The sequence below is a fragment of the Sander lucioperca genome, chromosome 2, assembly GCF_008315115.2.
Source record: "Sander lucioperca isolate FBNREF2018 chromosome 2, SLUC_FBN_1.2, whole genome shotgun sequence".
Classification (NCBI taxonomy): domain Eukaryota; kingdom Metazoa; phylum Chordata; class Actinopteri; order Perciformes; family Percidae; genus Sander; species Sander lucioperca.
In genome coordinates this window covers 7,711,675-7,730,976 of record NC_050174.1, presented here as the reverse complement: position 1 = coordinate 7,730,976, position 19,302 = coordinate 7,711,675, and the positions used below count along the sequence as shown (strand labels likewise).

The 19,302-nt window shown below is 39.4% G+C and overlaps 1 protein-coding gene across 8 annotated transcripts in view; it reads right to left on the bottom strand.

Annotated features, from left to right (window-relative positions):
* Positions 1 to 719: 719 nt before the first annotated feature.
* The window catches only part of LOC116053943 (dmX-like protein 1), a 59,842-nt gene continuing 41,259 nt past the window's right edge, over positions 720 to 19,302 (bottom strand). For 4 of the 8 annotated variants that reach the window (XM_031305159.2, XM_031305160.2, XM_031305161.2 and 1 more), the window contains exons 35-51: positions 17,693 to 17,950; positions 17,082 to 17,284; positions 16,546 to 16,694; positions 16,265 to 16,350; positions 15,938 to 16,139; positions 15,195 to 15,312; positions 14,758 to 14,820; positions 12,892 to 12,978; positions 11,174 to 11,292; positions 10,212 to 10,380; positions 8,559 to 8,619; positions 8,045 to 8,172; positions 7,457 to 7,534; positions 7,176 to 7,267; positions 6,951 to 7,003; positions 5,985 to 6,202; positions 720 to 3,942 (exon numbers count right to left, since the gene is read on the bottom strand). In XM_031305159.2, coding sequence (XP_031161019.1) covers positions 3,703 to 3,942; positions 5,985 to 6,202; positions 6,951 to 7,003; positions 7,176 to 7,267; positions 7,457 to 7,534; positions 8,045 to 8,172; positions 8,559 to 8,619; positions 10,212 to 10,380; positions 11,174 to 11,292; positions 12,892 to 12,978; positions 14,758 to 14,820; positions 15,195 to 15,312; positions 15,938 to 16,139; positions 16,265 to 16,350; positions 16,546 to 16,694; positions 17,082 to 17,284; positions 17,693 to 17,950 — 2,324 coding nt within the window. In that variant the 3' untranslated portion in view covers positions 720 to 3,702. The remainder of the gene's footprint in view (positions 3,943 to 5,984; positions 6,203 to 6,950; positions 7,004 to 7,175; positions 7,268 to 7,456; positions 7,535 to 8,044; positions 8,173 to 8,558; positions 8,620 to 10,211; positions 10,381 to 11,173; positions 11,293 to 12,891; positions 12,979 to 14,757; positions 14,821 to 15,194; positions 15,313 to 15,937; positions 16,140 to 16,264; positions 16,351 to 16,545; positions 16,695 to 17,081; positions 17,285 to 17,692; positions 17,951 to 19,302) is intronic. The other 4 variants (XM_031305162.2, XM_031305163.2, XM_031305165.2 and 1 more) reach the window with 3 other exon arrangements.

The following is a 19,302-nucleotide window of genomic DNA, read 5'->3' as shown; positions in this document are numbered from 1 at the left end:
AAGATCAGAGTTCATAGAAGATGCCTCCGGAACCTTCACGATTTGAAGACAGTTTGTGTGGAAGAATGGGCAAAAATCACAGCTGAGCAATGTGTGTGACTAGTTTCTTCATACAGGAGGCGTGTTGAAGCCCATTACCAACAAAGGCTTTTCTACTAAGTATTAAATAAATTTCAGCAAGTGTGTCAGCAAGTCAAAACTTATTTGTTTTGATGTCTTTATATGTGTGGATTACTTGGGTTGTTACTGACATCTGGTGAAAATTTCATGCAGATAGCCCCATCAGAAATAGCTTTACTGAGAAAAATGTTGACGCGTTCAATACTTATTTTCCCCGCTCTATATATATCTATATCTATATATAGATATAGATATATAGATGTTAGACCCAAGGGATTCACACTATGCATGTTGATGAGCAACACTGAATATAAATATTGTTTTCAAGAAAACTCCACGGAGCACTTTAAAGTCAGAAGGTTTTATGTACCTGGTACAGCAATCGCATCAGAAACATCATGAAATTTCAATCAGTCCAACTTTGATAAACATCAATGATTTAGTTTGCTCCAATGGAAACAATTGAAATGTTACTTTAATGCTTACTACTATGGACCATAATTGTTGCAATCAAAGTTAAATATACCTGTATGTAATTAACGTGTGGCTCTTTAGTTTGATATGGTTTATATCGCACAAATGCACTGATGATCGCCTGCTCATGTTCCATAATTTCTTTATTACATAGGTACATTTTCTGTATACAATACATCGATTTACATGTCATCTTCATTATAAAATTAGAATTATCTGATCAAATTCACATTTGCAAGATTGAGGAGGAAAAAAAAGAATGGGATATTTGATTTAGCCGAGTAAGTTTGTTTAATGTTCTCCTGCAACACTGATGGACTTTCTTTGTCTCCAGTTTCTGTAGTAGTATATAGTTTGGCTTTGATAATACATATTTCATCTCCAGTTGCTGCAGGAGTACACATTCATTTCCAACCTCTTTGATTTGTGGGGGAAACAAATTGCAGGCATTCAAGCCCACATCAGGAATAAGAGAAAAAAAGCAGAAAATAACATCTCCATCACTCAGTTTATAATCCTAAATATGAACATATTTCATAAATATACCTGTGTACAGAATGATATTCTTCATAAAGTGGCTTCTGTCATATCTACGATTAGTCCTTATGATTATGCAGTCCTAATGAGAAGCCTAGTTTATGGATCTTTGTATATACATAACTGCAATAAATCAGCTTCATCTAAAAGGTTTTCTTCAGTTTATCCTCCCTGAAATCAAAGTTAATGTACATTTGTTTCTCTACAGCAGCACAACAAGGTTCTATGGCTAGATAGCTTAATGGATTATACTCCTTCAGACGAAACGGCTATAGGACAGTTTGCATGAACCCCTTTCTTATTAATGTAGAAGACGCATCATATTACACACCAACCTAACCTACATTTTCCAAGCATGTACTGAAGGCAATTTGCCGCATTTGGATGATATATAAAGCAACCGAATAACAAAAAAGTGAAATTAAGGTAATTCCTAGACAAAGGAACTGAATAGCAAGCCAGAGAAATCAGGACCGCTAATAAAATGAAGATTACTACAAGGCAAACAATATTGTTTCCAAGGCGGTTTTAAATCATGGTCCTTATTGGAAAATGAAAGTTTGGAAGTTGATAAAAGGGAAGTGCATTGTTATTGGAATCAAACATTTCCACAACAAAATTCAATTTTCACTAAAACTTAACTGCCCCAGCAAAACCCCTTTCCATTGTCAACAACAACGTTTCTGGCTACATGTTCTTAAGCTTAACATTTGAACATTTAAAAGAAAACAGCCAGAAAAGGTATTATTCATGGTGTCCCATACCAACGAGGGCCTTGTTAAATGAAAGCTACTTAATATCAATATTATCAGTCCTGTGCCAGCATGGTAGAAATAGTTTTCAGAGAGATTAAGGACACTTAATAATAATACTACTACTACTAATAATAACAATACCACTGGTTTAATCTAGGCCAGGATAAACAAACATTGTACTATATATTAACCTTATTACCAAAGGCTTGGATTGCTTTACTGACACCCAGCCTCGTAGAGTTATATGCATTAACTACATATAATTTAGCTTCATGTTTATGTGCAAATAGAGTAAAAGCAATGGCGCATTCAGGTAGTCCATGAAAATTAAGAAAATGTAGCGGCATACATGTAAACTCACACACATATTTCTACCAGTTTGATTAAAGGAATATTTTTACGTTTTGGGAAATATGCTTATTCGTTTTCTTGCGGAGAGTCAACGCTAGATGAGAGGATTTACACCAATTTCATATCTGCCTGATAAATGTGAAGCTTTAGCAAGCAGCCAGTCAGCTTAGCTTAGACTGGAAACAAGGAAACGGCTAACGTTAGCTTGGCTCTGACCAACGGTAGCAAAATCTTCTAAAACTTGTTATATATTGCTTGTTTAATCAGGACAAAAAAACTCTGCATTTGTTCGACTTAAACAAACAAGATACAACGAGCTTAGTCTTTGAGCTAAGATGGTTAGCTTAGCTCAAAGATGGTTTCCAGTCTTGGAGCTAAGCTAACCATCTGCTGGCTGTAGCCGTACATTTAAGAGACTAACATCAGAGGTATCGATCATCTCATCGTTTCTGCCAGAGAATGGATAATTTGCATAGTTAGTCCCTTACGAGACGTGTTATAAAATTTGTTTCCTGTGCTCATTTAAAGTCTGGCTGGAAAAGTGCGTCAGCCAAACATCAAAAAAAAAATTGAAATGTGAAATGATAATAGTAATATGAAACATCCTGTGATGAAGTGTGGATTGATGGTAAACAAACACCTGGTCCACTGCTTTTCCAACCAAGCTGGCTAATCTATGTATATGGAGCACCAGAATGCGCCGGGAATTCTTGTGACTGTATATGTGCTTTGTATGCTGTCCACTGGCCTTACTGCATTGTGCGAAGCGGTCTTGTGAGGACGTTCAAACCCCTGAAAGGATCACTTACCGTCACTGTACGATAGCACTTCATACACAGTCTACCTGAACACTGCTTCCACTACCATGACTGATTTACTAATATAAACTAATAGATATGGTAATACTGTATAAGAAGAACAATGCTTCAGCTTTAGACTCTTCACAGTCTGAGACTCAGTCCCTCTTGCTCCTTCTACAGCTTCACCTTCCGTGCAAAAAAGGCTCTCCATGTGCTGTTCAGTCCTCCTGAGATGGAATTGTTTTGGAGAATCTGCAGCTGGGTTTTTGTCTCCTGTTCAGTTTATTCTAATTAACTGTTCCCTCGGTTGTTACCCTGTGCCCATTTAAACTTCTACTACAGTTTAAAACACTTGTAGAGGCTCCTGCGATTGGTCGGCTTGGGTTCATGTACCACACAAAGAGACAGATGTGATCGTCTCACTCTTTGGCCCCTGGATCAGACGACTCACTGGATCTCACCATGTGAAAGTCTGTAAATCCTATGATTGTTCCACCTTGTTTTGTCACGAAAGCCATTCTTCATTTACACTGGTTAATAACACTTGACATCATTGTTCTGTCACGGCATGACGCCCACTGTTCCAGGTCCATTAAGGTATTTCCACAGCAGTAGTGCTGGCAACTTCACATTACTCCGTTAAATCGCTTCAACACCTTATTTGTCTATACGATGAACTTGACATCGTTCTTGAGGTTGCCATGGTTGTTGTTGTTATTGGTGACACTGAAGCGGTTGGGGAGGCACCTCATCTTCATGGTTCCGTCGGCGCCGCAGGAGAAGATGTGATTGGACGGTCCCACCTCGATCTGCATGACACCCGTGCCGAGGTTCCTGAACATGGACTGGCGAGCGTGTTCGTTGGGAAAGGTGTAGAGCAGACACTGTGTGGCCAGGCTCCAGATCTGGGGAGTGCAGGGAAGAAGGGGAGTTTATGAACTGAAGAGACAGCATAGAGGTTCTTTTAAACAATGCAGCGTATTAAAGATTACATCTGTATTTTTGTCAACAAATACCAAGAAAAGACCAAAACCAACAATGAATCCTACTTACAAGTATTGTATGCAAAGCCTGGTATAGCTCATTCCTCTAGGATTACAATGGATGTGGGCACTGTAGTTTATTTTAAGTTCTACCATGGCCACTGAAAATGATTGATTAGGATTGGCTGAAAGGTGTGGATTAACGTTTAGTTACCGGACAGTATGATCAGACACCTATTACGCAGGTGTTTGCACTTATAAATGAATGCCCAAGTTGTTAATAGTTGGTTAAAGCAGCAACAGTGAGGCAGTGAGCCAAAGAGCTTTGCACTAGGGTTATTTGTGTAACCAATAAAATAAGTAAAGACAGGAGGAGGAAAGAGAGGACATCAGGAATTCATGTTAGCTGTGGTGAAGCTTGTAGCCTGCAGGTCTCAGGGACAGCTGCAGTGAAAGGAGAGGACCGCCGGAAAGATAAATGTCAACAAAACTGAACAGAAAGAAGAGAGATGAGAGAGTGGGCGACAGAGCAGCGATATGTAATGTTATCTCATTTAAACATAAGTTTGAATTATACATCAGGATGAAGCAGTGTTCTCTATTCTTAAAAGTTAAGTATGATCAAGACTAATGTTAAAGAAACACTTCTTATGAACCCCTTCCTGTTTAGCTTGATGTTGCCTAGCAAACAGTATACATTCTGAGTCTCAGGAAGTAGTTTTATCTCATGATGCTAAAAACAGAAAAAAAGGATTAAAAGTTTGTCACCCAAGTAAATTAACATTTATTTTTTTTAAATTTGATTACATGTGGCTTTTTGTTGGCAAGTGGCCATTGTGATTCCTTTATGTTCCACGACTGTTATGGATTTCATGACCAGGTGGAACGTACATCTTGTCTGTAGTATCTTGATATTTGATCCCATATACAAATACAGTCATAAAGTATACACAAACTCTCTGGTACCACCGTGGAAAATAGTCCCAAACAAATACACCATTTACTGCTGTTTAGCCTTTAAAAAATGAAACTATACAGTAGTGACCTGTTTTCAAAGATTTACATCTTCAGTAGGAACCACTGTGAACCATGATTAGCTCTGAGCAACTTACATTGTTTGATTGGACTCTCATCAAACACTTTAAAAGCTTATAAAATTGCAGCTCACACATGTAAAATGTTCAATCAGCCAATATACAATTAATGGCTTGAGATAAGTAACATCACACGCAGCTTTGGAGGTTTTAGTGAGCAATTATCCAGAATGAAAGTCATTTAAATTTCAAGCAGATATGCACTGCACCATTTCTCGTACATCTGCGTGACGCAGTGGCTTCATCCTTGGAGTGACAGCTGCTCAGCTCAAAAAGATGAAAAACCTGCCGTCTCTGGAAATATATTAGCTGAAGACGCTTTCCTTTGCCTTTTCCCATGTCATCTCGCTTTTGGCCTCTAGACACTTTGCTCTCCATCATTCACTCCATTTTCCTGAGCAGGTGGTTAATCATAAGTGTGACATTGGTTTCGAATGACTTTGACAGGACCCCTGTCTCCATGGATAAATGCAACAGTCTGCTGATGATGTGGAGGAGAGGTTGACACATTCACACCTGGGGGCCAAACGCCCTGCAGGACGGTTCTGTCAGGTACAGGTTAACTTTCATAATCCACATTTTTAGAATCACTGTTTCCAGTGAAGATCTCATGTAAACTTTATGAAAAAAAAAGTCTGACTTCAAATTCGATCCATTCTGGGAGAGTCTCTAACAGAGAAAACTGTCTGGCTTCTACCTGCACCTGAGCTTGAAAGCCATCAACAAATGGCAATAAATATTCTTATATTTAAAAAACAAATTAATCAAACTGCCTGACCCCCCCCACCTCCGTGGAATACTCCCCTCAAAGAATGTCATATTTATTCAATAGAAATGTTTTTAAGTGCATCAATTAACCAGTCAAAATACCTTGATGTTGCCCTCAGCTGATCCACTGATAAAGCAGTCCTCAGTCGGATCGACAGCCAGCGCTTTGACCGGCGAGTCGTGGGCCTGGAAGCTCTGACGCTGGTGCTTGTGGGCGAGCTCCAGGACACTGATCCAGCCCTTCCTCCCACCGGTGATAAGCAGCTGCTGCCTGGAGGCCATCAAAAGCACCGTAGCTCCGGATTCGTGGCAGCAGAAAGCTGAGGAGAGAGAGAAAGGGGAAGGATGGGATATCGAGGAGAATAAGATGGATGAATCAGAGGGAATGGGATAGAATTGAGAGAAGCATTAGGGATGGAAATAAAAACAGGAGGACAGAGAGGGAAAAAATATGGTGATGTATAACACATATAGCATGTAACATATATGGCTTCATTCTACAATTATTTTCACTATTAAATAATGTTCTCAAATGATCAGTTAATCATGCACAGATCATGCCGGGGTCGTTATCCACCATCTCTCTTCCCTCATTTCCCGTCTGCTCTAAACTACAGACGATCTAATAAAAGGCAAAAATGCCACAACAATTTGTATTACAAAAGTAGTTGTCTTTCTTTCTTCATCTGCTATTTTGTACATTAACATGTTACATTAGGACTATTATGCTTATTTTAATGATCATTTAATCTGCCATGTCTTTACTTGATTAATTGATTAACTGTTTGGTCAATAAAATGTCCGAAATAGCAAATAAAATGCCCATCAGTCCATGCAGACGCCTTTAAATTGTTTGTTTTGTTCCACCAACAGTCCAAAACACAGTTTAATACTATGGAATACTTAAATAATAAAAGCACATTTTCACATTTAAGAGGCTGGAAAGAGAGATTTTAGGGTATTTTTGCTTGGAAAAAATGATTATCAAAATGTTTGCAGATTACTCAGCTGATTCCCAAAAGAGGCTGTTAGAAAAAAAACTAATGCTCTTTTTGTGCTGCATCTTACCATGTACAAGGCTGTTCGCAGGAGTCACCAGAGTGTCCCATAGACACACATTCCTGTGGAATCAAAAAATGACCAAATTACTATCCATTCCCACATTTCACTGTTGGCCACAGAACAGTGGAGCTGAACGGAAAATATTCAGCATTTAATTAGCAGTTAGAATTAAATTGGGAGGTCAATTTTTCAAGACGACTGGAGACAAAATTCTCCGTCCAACTCTCATACCTGTTGTCTGTTGAAAGACCTGCAGTGGCAATGAGGGAGGAGGAGCCCACAAAGACAAAGTCGTTAGCTGTCTTGTTGTGGCACTGCAACGTCTGGCAGAGAGAAACAAAGAAGACTGTTAGTAATAGTGACAGTAATATAGAAGCAGGAGAAGAATAAACAAAAATGAGAATGACAGGAAGAAAGCAGGAGGACACTAAGAACGTCTAGACAGACAACTAAAAACAAACATGTCAGAAAAATAAAAGGGAGCACATTGATCAGCTCAGTGAGTTTCTTACGAGGTACGGTTTAGGTGCATTCCCACTTGTGTTGGTCTGCCAGAGACTCAAACCTCCATCAGCATCGACGATACCGAACTACACAAAACAATCAGAGAGAGCAGATATTAGACTTTGCTGAAGTCTAGTTTCCTGCTGTGTTTGCACACCCATTGAGAACCTTCTCTCCCTTCTGGTGTTTCAGATTGTTCTCAAATTATCTTCCAAAACACGTCAACAGCCTCATAAGTTCAAGCACCACTTACATAACTAAAATCAAGTGCTCTGCTTGTCCTCTCTTTCCAGTTTTTTTTCAAAGCATATTTCACTCTTTTGGCCAGAACGGGCAGATAAGATGGTACTGGCACAGAAGAGGCACCATCTGAGAAAGTTATTAGCTTGAGGCGAGTGCCTGAGTTCAGAGCAGTTGAATCACTTAGCTGGAGAACAAAATGTGCTTGAGCCAAACTCCCCACTGTGGTTCATGCCTGAATGGTAAAGTGTGAAAATGTAGCTGAATCTGACAGGCTCACATCATAATGGATTGTGGTAGTTAACTACTCAAACTGTTTAATTTTACAGTTGATATTACGAGTGGGTGTTTGTAACCTTGTTTCCCTGGTGGTTGAATCGTATTCTGGTGACTCTGGAGTTGCCTGGACTTCTGAAGCAGATGATCTGCTGGGAGTGACCCCACTCAAACATCCTGACGCTACCATCCTGAGCTCCTGTCAGGTCTGAAAAACAGAAAAAAAGTGCCATCAGCTCCTTTTCTTGCATCTCCATGAGCATTCTGGTCAACATGAGGTTTGGGCATTTCTTTGCTCCCAAAATCATCTACTTTATAATTGATGGAGTAAACCGTTTATAACACCTCACAGTGAATCCCCACCTGCAGTGGAAAATACAAGTAGGGCTCACTCAGCCTTTTCTAAATCAACTGGGACCAGAAAAAAAAAAAAAAAAAAACTTTGCCACTTGCTAAATATCTACATATGAGGAACTTTTGGGGTGATGTAATCATCCCCCTTTTGTCACACGAGAAATATGATATCTTTATGGCACATTTAAGAGGCGGATACTCTTCTATTCTACTGACAGACACATCAAGAGTCATACTTACAGTAAGGCAGTGTGGGATGGGAGGTCATTCTTCTCACATTGTTGATATTTCTCTTGATCATCTGGGAGAAGAAAAGTGAAGAGGAGGAGAAGAAGATAATTAGCAGAAAACAATGCAGAACTTTATTATGATAAATTCTTTACATCAGGGAACTATGTGACAGTAAACAGTTAAACAATATAACACTATTCTAAAGCCTTTTTCACACATATACATTCATTGCTGGTTTTTTTCTATCTGTTAATGGCTTGCTAATAGATTGCCATTCACTTTTATGTAAATGTGAAAAGCGCCATAACATTTACGTAACGAGGTGCAAGTCTGAAAGGGCCTCGTCTAGTTAAAATCCACTTAAAAAGGTCAGAAAAAAATGCAACTCTTAATCATGCCAAAGTACATATTTGATGCTGCATTTAAGTTACAGCATACACTGATGGTTGCTCTATCAGCATATAGAATAAATTGTCTTAATATATTGTAGCTCAATTACTATTTCCTGTCCTGTATTATGACTGGTGGCCCAGAGAAGCAGACATTAACAGCAATGTCTGGCAAAGATTTTATTTATTATTGTCTCTAAATGTATTCTGCTCCAACCTTGAGCACACTGCCTGACAGGTTAGTAAAATAATTACGATGCAGATTGGCTCTTACTGTCCATGACTCACAACTGAATTGATTCAAAGACACCGCTACCACCAGAATAAAGTCTATCTCCCTCCGCACTGCTAACACCAACATAATCTGTTCAGTAAAACAGCTTTTACAGACTTTTCCATTAAAAAAACATAAAAAGTATAAAGGCTTGGGCTCTAGCAGTCAGCGACATCTTTGTTCCTTTGTAAGTCAATGAGGGAAGCTAACGTTAGCAGCCACTGCTGCTTTTGACAAACTGAGCCTGAACCAAGATACATTATTAATTAAAGTCATTTAAACTGCTTTGAGGATTTTGCTTTGAGAACAAAGAAGGGCAGATCCAGAGCAACAGACAACATCAATTAACTCCAGAGAAGCAGTGAAGAGTATGTTAAACCCGTGGCAATCATCACTGTATACTGTATATACTGCTGGTTCTTTGAGGTTTAGTGGAACGACAAACTGTGTTGACTTGATATTACAGCTGACTATGATTGACCAAAGTGTATTATCAGTGTTTAGATTCATTTCCAAACTTCAAGACAACAATTTACCACTTAGGTAATCCAGTGAACAGTGATCCTGCTTCAGTTTTTGACTATTATTTTATCATCTCAACAAACATCTGAGACTTGGCTGCTGAACAGCAATCTTTTTTTAATGCAAGAAACTTCAAAAATCTAAAAAACAAAGTATAAAAGTATAATAAAAATTAAAACAGCAATAACGGTGACAAAGTGTTCACTGTGATAGATTAAATATCCCATGCAAATTTTAAGACTTACTGTACTGTACACAGATTAAGGTAGGAAACCAAAACATTAGGGCTACAAGTAACAGCTATCGTTATGTAAATGGCTGTTAGCTATGTGTATGAAGTATAAACAATTTGCAGTTAATGGCCGAAAACAATGCAAAACAGCTCGCATGGCCCTTTAAACTAAGACAGATCAGAAACAATAAAGCCGTTAAAGAGGTGTGGGGCAGACGAATGGCTCGGGTAATATAATCACATACAACTTCAGGTTTAGATCTCACCACAGCTGCACCCCGGCCTGTCTGCACTCCTCCCAGCCATGGCATGTGGATGGGTGTGCCGGGGCTACTGTGAGTGTATGGTGTGGTGCCGTGGAGGGCGGTAAAGTCATCACGTGCATGAACCACCAGGAAGTCATCACTACAAGCACTACAGAGACAGAATGATAATTAGGTATGTTATGTATTTGCATGACAGTAACAGTTACATTTTCAAGGGAATACTCCAAAAGTTATCAATGTCATCTCTGTGTGATCGGTTCAGAGAAATTATACCAGCATTACTGTTTTTTTGTTAGTACTGTGTGCATTTATAGAGCAACTACAACAGATCTGCAGGACAATGATAACAACGCATACTGACAAAAAGCAACCCTGCTCTGAATTGTAATAATATCTCATAAAGGAGCGGCCATTCACAAATATATATAGACTATGCTGCACATCCAAACATAGACACACAATGCAGATGCATATACACCACCTACACAATCATTACTGAACCAATCACATTGTCCCATGCTCACACTCAATTGAGCTCTCTTGGTATGAAGGTGAAAAGTGAGTTGATGTTACTCTGGATGAACTCTTACAGCCATTGGCCTAAACAAGAACATTATGCGTGCGCACACACACACATTTGTAGTGTTTGACTTGACATGTATGTGTGCATTACCCTCTTGCTTGGTTACCAGTAGTCATGTCCCTTCCCCTTTATCTCTTATTATTCTGCTCCAATAAGACTAAAAACCTACACACACACACACACACACACACACACACACACACACACACACACACACACACACACACACACACACACACACACACACACACACACACACACACACACACACACACACACACCTCCCCCTGCCAACTAATGTATGTGATCATTATCTCCAATATGAAAGACATTTGGCACACATACACAGCTCTCCTACCCTTTGGCTTCGGCGTCATCATCATCAATCCATGTCAAGATCTGTGTGGCCAAGATGGATGACACATCCAACTCCTGAATGTCATGGGTGGAGGCCATGACTAAACAATTACGATTTGCCTGGGAGACAGACAGAGACAAGAAGTGGGGAAATGGAGAGGCGGGTGACAGAGAGGATGAGTGTGAGGAAAATAGGGTGAGGCTTAATGTGTGTCCAAAATTGGACAAGAATGTCCACAAGAGTGAGATCAAGACTTTTTCCAACTCTATTCTGCCCCATTCACTTTTTGATTTTAATGATGACCTGAGGTGCACCTTCCTTTAATCGCCAGCACCACTGCTCCCCTTTAAATAAAAAAAGCTACATTCAAGAGTATCACAGTGTGAACCTCTTCCTAACAAAGAAAACACGGGCTCAACTAAATCAAAGGGGCTAGGATATGGTGTAAGAGTTGTGCACTGGCCAAAATAATTTAATATTAATTTTGAATTTAAATTGTGCGCTCTCAATCGGTTGGTCAAAGTGAAGCTAATGACATGAGTTCATTAAAATTCTGTTTCTCACCATAGTTTAAAACTTGAAATTCAGACTACTACACATTTTATTTGGCTAGTGGCACATCTGTTTAACCATACTAGAAAGCATTGTTACCATGCACTGCTGGGCTAAAACTACTTAAGGCAGTATTATCTGATTTTTTTTTTTTGCTACTAGGGGAAACACAACCCTGACATATTATCACCTTATGAAATTAAAATGGAAAACGCTGTCAATTTACACATCAAGCAGCACATAGCAACAGTAACATTTATTTTATTTTCAGGCTTGTGTTTAGTCCAATATTCACTCTGATTTTAGCTAAGTTGTTGGTCTCTACAGACTCCTGAGGGAATTATCTGGCTCTTTAGCTGCTAAATGCTCCACCATGTACAAAAGCTAGTCTTTAACTTTGTCCGTCAGCCGTTTGGTGCAGGGCAGATAGTGTAGAGCAGGTTCATATGAGATTTTTCACTAAAAACAGCTCCAGCTGGAAAAGAGGTTGAGTGTGGTTAACTTGAACCAAAACAGTAAAGCGATCCGAAAAACCAAAACAATGAACTGAAAGACGCTAAATTGTTCCTTAGAGCTTTTCTCTGTGGGTTTGTCACAACAAGCGACGCCTTCTATAACTGATAGACATTTGACCCACTGTAAGTATAAAAATATTGATTAGAGCAGCTTTGAAATGTTTTAAAAGAAAATCTCTGAAGTTGAGTTTCATAGCTACATGTGTGCTTCACAATAAATGGTTAATTAATCAACTCCCACAGAAGGTTAAATGACACTTTCCGTAGATTAAACAGTTTATTTTTGCTGCTCAGTTTTTCTTGTTTGCAGTTTTTAAACAGATAAAAGTAAGATTGGAATGTTTTTGGAAAATAAAGAAACCTATGTGATAAGTCTATGCATTTAATTTCTCAGTAACAGAGGGAAAACTAAAATAACTTCAATACATAGATTACCTCACTGGTTTCCATATTACTTATTAATTATTACATTACCAAACAAATTAAATCCTATACATTATAATGGAGGTGGACATTTGGAGGTTTAAATAAAAAGAGCAGCATTGGCCAGATAAATTGACAAACCAATGAAGTCCTTGGTTGGAAACACACTATGCTTTTTTTTCAGATGATTTTGTGTTGTTCGGTGACATCTGTGTAAAAGAGTTGTACCTTGTTGATGGCAAAGGCTGTGATGATGTCAGATTCCTTGTGGATGATGCGTGCCTTTCCTCCGGGGGATCCCAGATCCGTCTCAGTCTGCACAGAAGAACGAACACACAAATCACCACCATGGAGATTCAATCATTATAGTTGAAACGTTGGAAAACCATTTCCTGCAGACAAATAACAGCCAATACTACAGACCCAGTACATTTCCTTACGTGCTACAGAACCAATGTCAAATTATTTGCTGTAGAAGACAACAGAGCTGATGCCATAAGAGAGCCATGGCTCACTCTTTGTTTTTATACTGTGTAATATGTGCACTCTATGTTTATGTGTTTGTTTGTCTTGCCTTTAGAGGTTAGGAGAGGGCATGTTAGATGCATCAGGCCATCCTGTTAACCACATAACTGGGTTAGTGCCATTAGATAGCATGAGCACAACAACCCTAGAGCAATGAGACCAAGCATGTACCGTAGAGGTCCTACGAGGCGTATGCAGTAGCAGAGTAGGCTATACTGTAGCTATGCATATTGTATAGAGATGTAACTTTTTTACTCAAAATGAGAGGCATCCCTTGAGCATGAGATTGAATTAAAGTCTTTACTGCATTTATTCGAGGGGAAAAGACCATGTCTTTTTCTGTCAGATGGAATAAAGTAAAACTTGACTTGCAAAAATCTAAATATGGTGGTTTGCCATTTTCGCCGAGCACATAATGCCTGTGGGGGCGCAGATTCGTTGCGACAGTGTTGGGCCCATTAATCAGAAGCTATTCAGCTCCATACTGTGGCTTATCCTTAGAGACACTAGGTTAATTAACAGAGCCAAATGAAGTAGCTACAGTAAAACGTGGCTGCTTTCACAGCGAGAGCCAGAAGATTAGAAACCTCTATGAAGCATCAGTGTACAGTGCAATTTGAGATTTATTGTTCACATTCACATAGATGAGCTAAATGTAAGAATAATATCAACAGTGACAGGGACATTCAGAGTTCATGGCCCAGAAAATATGCATACTGTAATTCTGTCAAGATCATGTGTTTCTTAGATTTTATGTGACAGGCTACATTTACTATTCTACTGTTGGAGGCACATAGAAAGCACAAGATGTGCATGTTCTCATATCTTATCAACTGTAGCGATTGTACCGCCCACACTACAGTATGGTGATGGTAAGTATGAACACAGAGTACAATATTGCATACTCATGGGGCTTGACGAATCAGAAGTACTGTTGTTATTAATAAAAACATCACACATTTTTGTTTAGAGTTACCAGAGAGCAGGGATGAATGATTAATCATATAAGAATTTCAATTACAGGTTTAGCTTCCACAATAAACCACACTTAATTTTGGTGCGATATTGACACCACCTTCAAAGTGATGCTCTGGTCTGTCACATGCTGTAAAGCATGCTGGTAAAATTTTTCTTTCATCACTTGAGACCACAAGTATGTTCTGCATTTTGTCTGCATGTCATAATAATGCAGCCGTACGTGAGAGATTAAAGTTATGTAATGATATACTACAAAAAACATTCATTCTTTATAAAATATTCAATTTGCAGGATTATAATCCCCAGGACTCTACCACAAAAATGTTTGTCCCACCTCTAGGGCTGGGTATTGTTTGATTTTTTTCAAATATCAGTGCCAATACCTTACTTACTGAATATAAACACACACTTCTAAAAACAATACGTGATCGAAGATTAAGTTAACAAGTGTAAGGATCTAATCAAATCACTTGGTGCCAATTTTGATTTTTGACAGTTTTCAGTAATTGGTCCTACAGACACAATATGTTGGTACTGAGATTTGGTGCCCATCCCACCCCAATACCATAGGTAACTTTGAAGCAGCAGTACCTGATAGTTTCCTGTCTCCTCCATCCCTGAACATTTCATATTGTCAGTCTGGTCCTCACCCGACTTTAATGATTGGGGAAGCAGCACAGGGTAGTCACACACACACACACACACACAAAACACATACAACAGACAACAACAACAACCAGTGATGAACCATGCAGTCAAACTGAATTATTGTGCTGTTAATCAAACAAGGTGCAATAATTATAATAAAGCATTAACATGCAATTCGAGGTAGTAATAATACATGAGGTTAGCATGCAGAACAAAAAAAGCACAAATGCGCCAACAGGGATGTAAAAGCAATAATGATGCTGTTTGCCTGGGGGTAAATAAAGAGACGTGGAATTTTTATCATATTTCAGTGGCTATGCTAGCTGTGCAACATGAAGGGAGTTCATGCAGTGGGTTGGTAGTGTGTAAACATGGTGTACCTCATTTGTGTCCCGTTTCTTGGTAAAGATGTTTCTAATGAAAGTCTCCTGAACTTCTTCCCGCTTGACTAAAAACTGCCACAGACGCTTCTCTGGCAGTGCTGAATGGTGGCTAGTCCTGAAAATAACACAACACCTCTTGCATATTAACACTAATACTCATTAAAACAGTTGCATTAGTTCACTGGAGCACAACAACAAAATGTTTTAGAAGACATCATTTCTGATTTGTGCCAATAGTGCTGATCTGAAAACTCATCAAAAAACACATCAAATACAGAGTAAAGTCTTCCAAGAACAGTAAATCCCTACAGGGCCTACTGTACGGGCCATGTGGAAATCAATAGGGGCACATCAGTTGAGGGACAAAACTTTGAATCTATGGAGATCTTGAGGAACAATTTCTAAATACATTTTAGTGGTATGCATGTGTTGTACAGATGTATCAGGTGCTGCAGGCTAAACTGCAATCATGAACAGCATCATTAATTCATGATGTTTAAAAGCTGAAGGCGACATCATAAAGGATAAAGTCAATTGCTTTGTCTACACAAAAACATGACCTTTTCTAAGGCTCTGAGTGAATACGAACACGATAAATAAAAAATCCTCAAAAACATAAAAAAACACTAAGGCTGGCAAATTTCAAATCCAATAAATAAAAAAAAAAATTCATTTAATTTAAATCTTCTCATAATTTTTTATTTTTCCTTGTTTTACTGATCCCCAGCTCATGGTGGTACCTGAACGGGGTGTTGGATGGTTCAAACAGGGCCTTGTGTCTGAGCAGGGCGGGGCCCGGTGCGGCTGTTTCATCCTGGAGGGAGTTGGAGATGTACTTGGAAGGGGGACCCCCGAAGATCTCCAGCCTTTTCTGCAGCAGCTGCTCCCAACGCTGCAGTGTCTTCAGCACAGCGTGACACAGAGGAGAGCCCACAGGCAGATCTGTGTTAAGTAGAAGCAAGAAGGCAATAAGATTAGCTAAGACAGGCACTGAGAAATGGGGCGGCATTTATATACATCCTGGATGTTCGTACAGAACAGTGTGTGTGGTGTATTTTAGTGATTACCTAATAGATCATATCCTGCCATTGGGTAAAAGGACTTGAGGTTGACCAACACCAGCTGAACCATTGCCAGACGCATCAAACACCAACTAATGGGAAAAAAGGCCATTACGAATCAGATTACAATTTTGAACATAAATACTCTAAATGGGTGCAAAGACTGAATGCCGAAAATTTAGAAGTAGTACGACTGAATAAAAAGTAAATGGAAAGACACAAACAGCTGTAGTGAGTCAAGATGAGTCACACTTAGCAGTAATATCCACTCAGTGCTGGGTCATTACCTGTATGAATTGTGGTTTGAATGCTCTCTTTGCGGAGAGCTGGGATCAAACACATCTTCATATTGATCATCATCTTCCTCTTCATCTTGACTGCCCTGGCTCTCCTCTGAGTCATATTCAATTGTGTTTTCTGATGGTGGCAGCAAAGGCTAAAATTCACAAGAACACAACAACAATGAATAAGACAGAGGCCCACACTGTTGTAGCTAAACAAAAACACCTGAAGAAAAAAAGAAATATACTTTTCTATTGTTGTTGCTTTCATTCCCTACCAGTTAGCTTTAGTACATGTTGAGTATTATAGCAGGTTCACATAGTTAGATGATCATACATTTCCAGTTTATGTCCAGTTTATTTACTATAACCATATGGTCAAATATATTAATACTGTTATACTTTAACCCTGCATATGAAACATGATCCCAATGAAAGTCATCAGTCCAGATCGACTCAGAAAAGAAATAAAAGGATTGGATATGAAAGGGTCATGTTTTACTAGATTTGTTTTGGGGTTGTTGATTGATATTCTGGATTACCTTGGTGATAAAGTAATCCCAAACGCTGAGCTCTGGAGGGACAAATCGTTCTTTAAAGATGGAGGTAGCTTCATGTTCTACTACAGGGTCATGCTTGGGACTGGATGGGCACCCCCGCTCTACTCCAGACTCATCCTTGGATCCACTGCGTGATGACAGAAGCCTGAATCGCCTGGACTTCCTTTCTGAACCACTCGGTGAGGCTGGGGTGTCGAGAGAAAGTGTTTGTTAAATTGCTGCATCTATGATTTCAGCTGCCATCACACCCATATCAGCTTAAAATATTGAAATATCTTCTTAAAATTAAAACATTAGTTAAAATGCCGACATTTTGACAAATAAACAGGTGTTACAGTTGCATTACATCAGTTGTCCTCTGCCAACCACAAGAGAGTACCACAGACAGGGTGTGAGAAAAACAGCTCCCACACTAATAGGTTGATGGATTTCACTATGACCTACAGACGGGAATCCAATTAATCTAGAAGCACTGATTTGATTTAACTACTGGGTCACCTCCAAAAGAAAACCCCCACAGAGGGACAGCCACTCAGGCTGACCCTGACCCTGTCAGAAAGAAAAATAGATTGGCCAAACTAATCCATAATTACCTAGTGGGGGTGTTCTTGTTGGGCTGTTTGGTTTCTCTATGACAGGGCTCCGGGCACCTCCTCCGAACACGGTCACCCAAAGCTTGCTGTTGAGGGGGTGGGCTACAATGCGGAACAGCTCGTTGCTAGAGTGAGTGGCCATGCCGTGAACAAACAGACTGAGGAAGACAGCAGTCAGGATCTCACAGAGCAGCACAGATAAGCCTGGCTGGCTCTCTTCGCCTGCTGAGCTCAACAGGCGAATCAGAGAGGCTATACCTGGAGAGAGGGACGAGAGGGAAGGACAGCGGGGAAAGAGAAAGAACAAACGAGAGACAGAGAACAGCATTTGAAGAACCATTTTGTGATGTATGTAAATGTAAATTGAACTTACTAAATAAAGTATCTAATTTACAAAAATGCACACAAAACACACTGAGAAAAACATTTGTCAACTAATTTATGAATGCATTAAAAGGTTTAATTAAAAGGAAAAGGTTGAAAAGATGGATAAACATCCAATCCCACTTAGTTTCAGGTACCGGACAAGATATGAATGCATTAAAAGGTTTAATTAAAAGGAAAAGGTTGAAAAGATGGATAAACATCCAATCCCACTTAGTTTCAGGTACCGGACAAGAAGGCAAAGGAGAGCTTGTAAAAGATGAATTTTAAAACCAAAGAATTTTACTCTCCTATACTTGTATAATTGAGAGATAATGATAAAGGAATGATGCAACTGTGAAAATGCTGACAATATTTGTGTTTTCATATTGTGAAGACAGGCCTTGAAAACATCAAAACCAACAATGAATTGATCCTACTAACAAGTAATGTCTATGTAGTCAAACCCTGATGTATGGTCTCTATGCCAAAGACCTTCATTGATGTCCAATAACTACTAAAAACACATCAATGAGCCACATCGTTGCACTGGGTTACATGTTTCTATGTTATAATGAACATGAGCATTGTAGATTATTTATTTTTTATTTTTGAGTGAATCCCAGATACACCATCTGGCCGCAATAAACACTTGCTAGAGCACCAAATATTTATTAATTCAGAGTTGAAATTGTCCCCAGCAAATGCACATTCACTCATGTTAAAGGTGAAATATGTAATACTGACAGCTAGCGTTTAAAATAGTTACTGCAGTCCAAATTCAAAATACTGGAGAGAGTCGTCTCCCCGGCCCCTCCTCCCCAGACTCGAAGTTCACATGGGTTGCCAGGTTGAGAACGCAGCATCCAACATTGTTGCTAGACGCTTGTCTCACATAGCCAGACATTACTCCACAGCGCAGCGGAGTAGTAACATTAGATGCTGGCTATGTTGACAGTCATAAAAGCCCGTACTCATGCGGAGCTCTGTACCCAACTGACAGGCACCCTATCTCGGCACGGTGGTTGGGCCGGGGCCTGCTTGCCTGGTCCTCTGGTAACGTTAGCAGTTATGGCCTGTTAGCATAGCGCCGTTAGCCAGCACCAGTCAGGATCACTTCACTGGCTGTGTCTCAATTGTTTTTGCGAGTAACTAACTTGAGTATTCTATATAATTCAATGTGAATGTTGAAATCAAATGTTGAAATTACATAAAATGCCCGTCCCTTGTAGCCGTGATAAATTAGC